The 10,442-nt window shown below is 42.8% G+C and overlaps 1 protein-coding gene across 1 annotated transcript in view; it reads left to right on the top strand.

Annotated features, from left to right (window-relative positions):
* The first annotated feature begins 4,115 nt into the window (after positions 1-4,115).
* The window catches only part of LOC110281472 (ATP-dependent DNA helicase PIF1-like), a 33,412-nt gene continuing 27,085 nt past the window's right edge, over positions 4,116-10,442 (top strand). Inside the window, exon 1 of the mRNA XM_021143761.1 lies at positions 4,116-4,166. Coding sequence (XP_020999420.1) covers positions 4,116-4,166 — 51 coding nt within the window. The remainder of the gene's footprint in view (positions 4,167-10,442) is intronic.

Below are 10,442 nucleotides of genomic sequence, written 5' to 3' on the forward strand. Positions count from 1 at the left end.
CTTTCTCTCCCCACCCCCTTCTCTGATCTATCCCTTTCTTTCCTTTCTTTTTATTTATTTTATATTTATTTTCTTTTATAATTATATTTATTTTATTTTATAATTTTTTAATGAGGGTAGTTTAGTAATAAAAAAATAAAATTGGTAAAAAGGATGATTTTAAAGCATTTTTGAACGTTGAGGATGATTTTAATAACAAAAAAAGGTCGGGGATGATTTTGATTTTGACCCAAGACGTTAGGGACGATTTCAGTACTTAACCCTTATTGAGTCTGATAACTAATAGCTTAACTTTAGTACTAATAACTAGCTTAAGATCTTTTTCTTTTCCCTTCTGTTCTGAGGGTTACCTGAAACTATAGGTCGATATCGGACGAGATCTTTTGTACTGGTCGGAGCTGCCATGTCTGACTTGTTGGACTTGGTGGTGGTGTTGATCCTTCGTCACGGGAGGGTGGTGGTACCTGCAAGGGACTCCGATGCTTAAGTTAGCAAGGGTGTTAAGCAGGTGTTTTTTGTAGAATCAGAGTATGAGTTATACTTGGGTGCTCCAGTGTATTTATAATGGTGTGGAGTGACCTTCCTGGAGATAAGATAGTTATCTTATCTTATCTTTGAGTGAAGTCATTTTATCTCTAGGGGAAACCGCCCTTATCCTTCTAGGCTTGGGCTGCCTTTAGATTTGGGTCGTGTTCCTCTATTTGGGCCCTCTTGGGCTTCTGTAGCGGCTTTGACCGAACTCTTTTGAGAAGAGGTCGGGTTGTTATATCCTGAAGAGGTCAGTCGACTCAGCCCAGGTCGGACAGCTCGACCCAGGGTATGAACAGTGCCCCTGCTCGAGTGTGGTCTTCCTTTTGAGGTCGAGTCCTTAGTTTTAGGACTTCAATCATTCTCTGGAAAAGCGGAGCTCGAGCATTTGTTGATTTCTTTTGTAAAGCTTCCCTCTAAAAGTGGAACATTTTTTCTTTACTCCTTTTAATTTTGAAAACGTGCGTTCCTTGCCTTGGGAACGTGGGAGGGTTTTTAATGACCCATTAACTCCTTAATTTTCTGTTTTCCCTATTTTCATTTTGAATTGCTAAAAAGACTTTTGCTTTCTTTTTTCTCTCTTTGCTTCTTTGAAACTCCATTCTTTCTCCTTCTGCTTTTTTGGCTCACCTGTGACTCTTTTGCTTTCACGTTTTCGTGCTTCTCCTTGTGGCGCCTTTAGTGATTGCTAGTGCTTTGTTCTTTTGAGAGGTGTTTTTCGGCCTTGTTGTTGCTTCAACTTCTCAGTGTTCATCGTCTCCTCCCCTTTGCAGGTTGGTTTTCTTTCTATCTCTTTCTTTTACTTTCTTTCACCGTTCTTCTTCGTGCTTGTATTGTTCTATTTTTTGGCAAAGTTTTGATTTTGCTTGAATTTGCGTTGGAAAGCTTGAACCTTTTTGTATCGTCGTGTTTGATTGTTGCTGTGATGCATGTTTTCCAGAGTTCCTTCGACTTATATATGCTCCTTGGTGTATTCCCTAATAATTTGATACTTTTAGGGTTTTGCATGTTTATCACTACTTCTGATCGTACTTTTGTGGCTTATGAATTGCTTGATTCTGAAAAAGATTGTGCCCTTGGTGATTTTGATCTGTTTGATGTTGACAGTTTCCTTTGCTAGTAGTTTTGTTGAAAGATGGCTACTTTTGATGACTTTCTGATTTCGTGACTTTCTTTTTGGAGTGTCTTTTATTTGAAATAAAGTTATTTTTCTTTGCTGAGATAGATTAAGTCCTCGTTCTGTTACTGCCTCCAAAGGATGCCCTTGTACCTTGGGTTGTGTCCTGGGGTTTCCTTTTGCTATTGCTTCTGCCCTGTGTGCCTTAGGTTGAGTTATATCTTTTTTGTCCGAGCTGTTTTCTTTGTTTTGCCTGAGCTATTTATTTAGTAATCCCTCTCTCTTTTTTCTTTGCTGTAGGACTAGTTGACCATGTCTTCTTGTAAAAATATTGTCGAGACATCTTCCAAGGTCCCCAAGGGTATGTCCGACTGGCTGGACTCACTCGTCCTGATGTGTATTTTCGTAGTTAATTCTGAGTTCTGCACGAAGCTTAGAAAACATCATCAAATCTTTAATAGTAGGGATCAGGAGAAGAACTATGAGTTGGTGGCGCCGGATTCTGACGAGAGGGTTTGCTTTCCTTCTCTAACCCAGGGGGAACGCCCCTTCTTTTATGCTTATGATTACTTTTTTAGCCAGATGAACATTACCTTACCTTTTACCTCTTTCGAGACTGACTTGCTATGGTCATGTAATGTAGCTCAGTCCCAGCTCCATCCTAACTCATGGGGCTTTATTAAGATTTTTCAGTTACTTTGCCAAGAGTTGGATGTCAAACCTTCTCAAACTCTCTTTCTTTATCTTTTTGTTTTGACAAAGCCGAAGATCTCTTCAACAAAGAAAGCTTCTTGGATTTTCTTTCGGTCTGCTCAAGGACATAAAGTGTTTGCTATGTATGATGAGTCCTTTAGGGACTTTAAGAATTACTTTTTTAAGGTCTGAGCTGTTAAGAGAGCTCGACTATTTTTCTTAAGAGTCGAATAATGAACCTGCCTTCCCCTTGTGTTGGCAAAAGATATTTAGGGGCAACCTCCCCATCTCGATACAAAGAGATTTTTGGGGGACCCCTCTCTTGTCCGAGCTGAGCTGGGTAGTGACCTGACTTCCTTTGCTCTGTTTTACTTGCTTTTGCTTCTTCTCCTTCCAGTTTGTAACTTTTTTTTCTTTTTTTTTCAGAGATGGCAAAGACCAATGATTCCATGAAAGCCTTTAAGAAGGTGAGGAAGGCTACTGCTGCCTAGAACATCTCGGCTAAGGCTACAGGGGAGGGATCTTCTCAAGTTCCTCCTAAGAAGCCAATCTTGAGCTCTGCTGGGCCGAGGAGGATGATTCCAACTCCTCAGGTCTATTTGGTTGATCCTCCCCAGACCTCTGCTGCTACTTCCTCTTCTACTGTTGGCCCTCCTCCAAAAAGATAGAGTACTATTGAGCCTTTCAATTTGGACGCCCCTGACTTTGATGACGTTGGGTTTGTTGATCAGCAAATTGCTCCTTATGGTGTTGTTCCTACTGACGATGTCTCCCTCCTTCGTCATTTGGACTTTATTACACAGAGCAGTATTAAGATGGCACATATGGGAGTAGCTTTATACCAAACTGCCCAAGATCTTCCCATTCATGCAACAAAGGTTTTTATGGAGGAGGCTAAATCAGAGTTCGACAGGATCAAGGGATTGAAGGAGGAGCTTGAGGTGAAGGTGGCGAAGCTGGAAAAAGAGTTGGAGGGTGAGAAGACTCGGGCTACCGCTGCGGTGGCTTCTGCGAACTTGGCTGAGGAGATGGCACTGAAGCATATGGAGAGCTATGTCTTAACTTATGGTGAGATGGTAGAGCTCAGGGAGAGGTTGGACTCTGTTCAGGCTGACTATACTGAGCTCCAGGGGCATCTTGTAGGCAGCGTGAATGCTGCTTATGAGAATTTGAAGGCTCAGGTTCGAGTTCTTGTGCCCGAACTCGACCTTACCCTATTCAACTTAGATAACATTGTAGTAGATGGTTAGGTTGTTCCTGATGGCTCGGATGATGATGATGTAGATGTAGATCCTCTTCTTGTGCCATCTGCCAAAGCCTCTGCTGCTCTGACTTTTTCAACTCCTACTACGGAGGTCGGCCAGCCCGAGTTCGCCCCTGATGTTCAGATCTTGAATCGGGATGATGGGACTGTAGATGCAATTCCCATGAGGATCGTCTATCCTTCGTCGACTCAAGGTGCTGCTCCTGATGAGAACCTAGATCTTTGATGAATTTTATTTGATGTTTTGTACAGCCCGGTCTGTGGGCTTTTGAACCCTTACTTTTGTAACTTGTGGTCTTTAACTTGGATATTTTTGTTGCTTTTCTATAGCAACTCTTTGTAGAAAAACAAAGTAGTTTCCTTAAGTACTTGAGGTCAGCTTTTTTGGGTGGCCTCTTGAGTCTCTTATTATGCTAGCTTTGTTCTGCACTTCCAGGCATTTTTAGAGTGTTGGCATCTAGATGTCCAACCTCCTTGATATACTTTTATTTTGCTTTCTGCGTTTTAATCGAAATGGCTTTTGAGGCTGGCTTGGTTCGACTTATTCTTTGTGGTTCTCCCATGGTAGGTCGATTTTGGTGAAGTTATGGTTGAGCCGTGCATGTCTTTCATTAGGCTTTTTTAGTAATCCCTTGGGTTTACTTTTTATAACTCTGTCGCTTGGAATTGGCTTAGGCAAACTTCTTCATCTCGGTCCGCCTAAGTTATTTCTAGTAATCCATTTTATTTGGACCTTGTCAGGTCTCTTTTTATGGATTACCTTTTATAGCTTTGTCGGGCCGACTTCGTCATTGTCGGTCCCTTCTAAGTTATTTCTAGTAATCCATATTATTTGGACCTTGTCAGGTCTCTTTTTATGGATTACTTTTATAACCTTTGTAGCTTTGTCGGGCTGACTTCATCATGTCGGTCTTTTCTAAGTTATTTCTAGTACTCCATTTTCAGGGCTGGCCATGCCTCTTTTCTATGGGTTACTTTTTATAACTTTTCGTTGCTTTGATCTGGTCCGACTTCTTTTATGTCGATCCATTCTAAGTTATTTCTAGCAATCCATTTTTTTCAGACCTCGTCAGGCCTCTATTCATGGATCGCTTTTTATAACTTCTTGCATTATTCTCTTTATGCCGCTTTTCATCTTGCCGATTTTGATCCTCGCTTGGCCTGACCTTTGATGAATTTGGTTTTCATCTTTATCGACCTTATCATGATCGAGCAGTGAATTTGGTTTTCACTTTTGCTGATCTGTAGCTTTATAATCGGGCGATGAATTTCTGCGTTTCAGATTAATGCGTCTTGATAAAGAGAATTTGTAGAAAATCTAAAAAAACTTTATTCAAAAATAGAAAATATGCAAATATATACATGTGGGTGCTCACACTTCTTAGATCAGGTAATTTTGCAGATCTTTGGCTTGGCGCCTCATTAAAAAACCTTTTTCAGGAAAAAAGAGTGCACCTTTGTCCTAAGATCTTTTTATTACCTTTTAACTATAATACCTTCTTAGGTTGCAGGCATGCCATGCTCTTGGTAGCTCTCGCCCCTCGAGTTCGGACACTTTGTAGTAGCCTTTTCCCAATACCTCTGTGACTCGGTAGGGTCCTTTCCAGTTAGCCGCTAGCTATCCTTCTCCGGGTTGACTTGTTCCGATATCATTTCAGATTAGGATAGTTCATTATTGGTAAAGCTTCGCTGCACTACCTTTCGATTGTATCTTAAGGCCATGCGGCATTTTAGCGCTTTTTCTCTGATCCAAGCTCTTTCTCAGACTTATGAGAGTAGGTCAAGCTCTTCCCTCTGAAGTTGGGAGTTAGCTTCTTCACTATAGAGGATCGTTTTGAGAGATCCTTCTTCAACTTCTACCGGTATCATTGCCTCCATTCCATAAGCCAATCGGAAGGATGATTTCTTTGTGGTGGAGTGTGGAGTTATCCGATATGCCCATAGGACTTGTGGGAGCTCTTCAGCCCAGGCTCCCTTTGCGTCCTGTAGCCCCCGTTTTAACCCGGCTAGTATGACTTTATTGGTAGCTTCTGGTTGTCCATTAGCTTGCGGGTGTTCTACGGATGTGAATTGATGCTTTATCTTCAGGTCGGCTACCAACTTTCTAAAGCATGCATCTGTGAATTGAGTGCCATTGTCTGTGGTGATGGAGTAAGGAACCCCAAACCTCGTGACAATGTTCCTATATAGGAATTTCCGACTTCTTTGGGCAGTGGCATTGGCTAGGGGCTCGGCCTCAATCCATTTTGTGAAATAATCTACCCCTACAATGAGGAATTTGACATGTCCCGATCCTTGAGGGAAAGGCCCGAGGAGGTCGAGTCCCCACTTTGCAAATGGCCAAGGTGATGTTATGCTGATGAGTTCTTCTGGTGGGGCGATGTGGAAGTTAGCATGCTTCTGACATGGTGGACATGTCTTAACGAACTCGTTGGCTTCCTTTTGTAAAGTCGGTCAAAAGAATCCAGCTTGGAGTACTTTCTTGGCAAGAGCTCGTGCTCCGAGATGATTACCACATGTGCCACTGTGTATTTCTTCTAAGACCTCTTTTGTGTTAGAGGCCGGCACACATTTTAGTAAAGGTGTCGAAATCCCTCTCTTATATAGGATGTTGTTTATGATAGTGTAATATTGTGCCTCCCGCTTTAACCTCTTTGCCTCCTTCTTGTCTGTAGGGAGTATCTCGGATTTGAGGTAGCTGATTATGGGACTCATCCATCCTTGATCTTGACCGGATATGGCTAGGACTTTTTCTTCCTCTGAGATTGACAAGTTCTGCAGTATTTCCTGGATGAGGCTTCTATTATTGCCCCTTGGTTTGGTGCTGGCTAATTTTGAGAGTGCGTCAGCTCAAGCATTCTGTTCCCGAGGTATATGTCGGATCTCATATCCCTAGAATTGTCCGAGCTGTTTCCTGGTTTTGTCTAGGTACTCTATCATGGTAGAATCCTTAGCTTGGTAGCTTCCTGCTATTTGTGAGGAGACTACTTGTGAGTCGCTGAAGATGATAAGTTTTTGAGCTCTAACCTCCTTAGCCAGCTTCAAACCAGCTAGTAGTGCCTCGTATTCGGCCTGGTTGTTTGAAGTAGGGAACCCGAATTTGAGGAAAAGTTTGATTTGGGTTCCCTGATCACTTTCTATTATCACACCTACGCCACTTCCGGTTTTGTTTGAAAAGTCGTCTACGTAGAGATTCCATTTTGTCGGAGTTTCCGGAGTGTCTGTGTACTCAGCAATGAAGTCGGCCAAATATTGGGACTTGATGGCCGTCTGAGTTTCGTATTGAAGATCGAACTCAGATAGCTCGACTGCCCAATGTAGAATTCTTCCAACTAAGTCTGTCTTATGGAGAATGCCTTTTATAGGCTGATTGGTCCGAACCTTGATGGTGTGAGCTTGAAAGTAGGGGCGAAGTCGTCGAGAAGTTAGTATGAGAGCGTAGGCAAATTTCTTTATCTTTTGATAGTTCAGTTTTGCCCCTTGTAGAGCTTTGCTGACGAAGTAGATGGGTTGTTGCCCAGCTTCGTCTTCTCTGACCAGTACTGAGGCTATTGCCCGACTTCCTACTGCAAGGTATAGCACAAGTGGTTCTCCTTCTCGTGGTTGAGTTAGAATAGGTGGTTGTCCCAGGAACCTTTTGAAATCCTGAAAAGCTTGTTTGCACTCAGCTGTCCATTCAAACCTCTTTCCTTTCCTTAGTGTGGCATAGAAGGAGAGAGATTTTATGGCTGATCCGGCTAGAAATCTGGATAAGGCTACCAGTCGCCCGTTGAACTGTTACACTTCTTTGACAGAGGTTGGGATTTTCATGTCGAGTATGGCCTGACACTTGTCTGGGTTTGCTTCGATTCCTCTTTGTGTGAGCATGAAACCCAAGAATTTTCCAGTTTCTACTACGAAGGTGCATTTTGCAGGGTTAAGTCTCATGCCATGCTTTCTTATGGTATTGAACACTTGGGCGAGGTCGGACAGTAATGACTCCTCGCTTTGTGTTTTTACTAAGATGTCGTCCACATATACCTCCATGAGTTTCCCAATATAATCTGCAAAGACCTTGTCCATTAATCTTTGATAGGTGACTCCTGCATTCTTGAGTCCGAATGGCATGACGACGTAACAGTAGTTTGATTTTGGGATTAAGAATGAGGTTTTTTCTTGATCGGGTGGATACATCGAGATTTGATTGTATCCCGAATAAGCGTCCATAAACGAGAGGTATTTGTATCCGGAGGAGGCATCCACCAGAGAGTCAATACTTGGGAGTGGATAGGGATCTTTTGGGCAAGATTTGTTGAGATCGGTGTAGTCGGTGCACATCCACCACTTTCCATTTGATTTTTTCACTAAGACTACATTGGCTAGCCATAGCGGATATTTGACTTCTCTTATGAATCCTGCCTCCAGTAGCATTTGTACCTGTTCTTCCACAGCTTGGGATCTTTCAGGTCCAAGTTTCTGATGCTTCTGTTGTACTGGCCGAGATCCTGGGTATACTGCCAACTTGTGGCACATTAGTTTTGGGTCAATGCCAGGCATGTCTGCGGCCTTCCATGCAAAGAGGTCGACATTATCTTTCAAGAACTGTATGAGAGACTCCTTTACATCTCCTTTTAGAATTGCGCCAATATTGGTTGTTTTATCTGGAACATCTCCGATCTGGACTCTTTCTATCTCGCCCTCAGGTTGTGGACGAAGTTTTTCGCGACTTTGAGTTCCCCCGAGTTCGATGGTGTGGATTTCTTCTCCTTTTCCTCTAAGGTTCAGACTTTCATTGTAACAGCGACGTGTTATTTTCTAGTCTCCTTTTATCATAGCGATCCCTTCTGTAGTTGGGAATTTCATGCATAGATGTGGAGTTGAGACTACTGCCCCGAGCTGATTTAGCGTTGTCTGACCTATTAAGGCATTGTAAGCTGAGCTTACGTCAACCACGATGTAGTCTATGTTAAGTGTCCTTGACCGGTTTCCTTTTCCAAAGGTTGTGTGCAGTGAGATGTATCCGAGTGGTTGGATTGGAGTGTCTCCTAGTCCGAATAAGTTGTTCGGGTATGCTCTGAGCTCTTTCTCTTCTAGGCTGAGCTTGTCGAAGGCGGTTTTAAACAAGATATCAACCGAGCTTCCTTGGTCCACCAATGTGCGGTGAAGGTTAGCGTTGGCCAATATGATAGTGATGACCATGGGATCGTCATGCCTCGAGATGATGCCAGCCGCATCTTCTTTAAAATGTCTTTTGCGGGATGATTTGGAGATTCCTCTTCCTGCAAATCCACCATGCATCATGTGGACATGTCTCTCCGGGGTGCGAGGTGGTCGTTCAGTTCATCCGACCTTTTCATCCTTTCTTCTTTTTCTAGGTTCATCGGTTTTGCTGGCTAAGTACCGATCTAGTCTCCCTTCTCTTACCAATTTTTCTATGACATTCTTTAAGTCGAAGCACTCGTTGGTGGGATGTCCATAGATTCGATGATATTTGCAATATTCCGTCCGATTTCCGCCTCCTTTTTTGCTTTTAATTGGTCGAGGTGGTGGAATCTCCTCGTTGTGGCATACTTCTCGATACACTTCCACAAGAGACACCCGGAGAAGGGTGTAATTGTGGTATTTCTTAATCTTCTCTCCATGCTAATCTTCTTTTTTCTTGGAGTCTTTATCCTTATCCCGGGAGGAGTTGGAAGGTCCGGTTTCTGAGATCTTTCCCAGTCGAGAGTTTTCCTCCATGTTGATGTATTTCTCTGCTCGTTCTTGCACTTCATTTAGAGAAGTAGGATGTTTCTTTGATATGGAGTGACTAAAAGATCCCTCTCCTGGGCCATTGGTGAGACCCATAATGGCTGCTTCATTTGGCAGACTTTGTATGTCTAGACATGCTTTGTTGAATCTTTCCATGTAGTTGCGAACACTTTCCTGATCTCCTTGCTTGATCCCTAATAGACTTGGGGCATGCTTGGTTTTGTCCTTCAGGATAGAGAATCTGGCAAGAAACTTTCCAGCTAAGTCGTCAAAGCTTGTGATGGACCTTGGGGGCAGGTTGTCGAACCGCTTAATTGCCGTCTTTGTTAAGGTAGTTGGGAAGGCTTTGCACCGAATTGCGTCTGAGGCATCGGTGAGATACATTCTGCTTCTGAAATTACTGAGATGATGGCTTGGATCTGATGTGCCATCGTATGGGGTCATGTCGGGAGCTTTGAAGTCCTTTTGCGGGAGTCTTGATCTTTGCGGGGGTTATTGGTGGACGAAATTGTGATTCCTCTGTTATTGTATTTTGTAAAATTCATTGCATTTTCAACTCTGTGTGGACACAACTCCGTTCAACTTAACCAGCAAGTGTACTAGGTCATCCAAGTAATACCTTACGTGAGTAAGGGTCGATCCCACAGAGATTGTTGGTATGAAGCAAGCTATGGTCACCTTGTAAATCTCAGTTAGGCAGATTAAATGGTTATGGGTTTCGAAAATTAATAATAAATAGAAAATAAAAAGGGATAGAAATACTTATGTAAATCAATAGTGGGAATTTCAGATAGGCGTATGGAGATGCTGTGCTCCTCTCGAATCTCTACTTTTTTATTACATTCATCCAATCCTTCTTACTCCTTTCCATGGCAAGCTGTATGTAGGGCATCACCATCATCAATGGCTACTTTTAATCCTCTCGGGAAAATGGTCCTATGCGCTGTCACTGCACAGCTAATCGTCTGGAGGCATCACCCTTGTTGATAGCTACATCCCACCCTCTCAGTAAAAATGGTCCAAATGCTCTGTCACAGCACGGCTAATCATATGTCGGTTCTCAATTAGGTTGGAATAGAATCCATTGATTCTTTTGCGTCTGTCACTAAC

This window comes from Arachis duranensis, chromosome 5, assembly GCF_000817695.3.
Source record: "Arachis duranensis cultivar V14167 chromosome 5, aradu.V14167.gnm2.J7QH, whole genome shotgun sequence".
NCBI classification, from domain to species: domain Eukaryota; kingdom Viridiplantae; phylum Streptophyta; class Magnoliopsida; order Fabales; family Fabaceae; genus Arachis; species Arachis duranensis.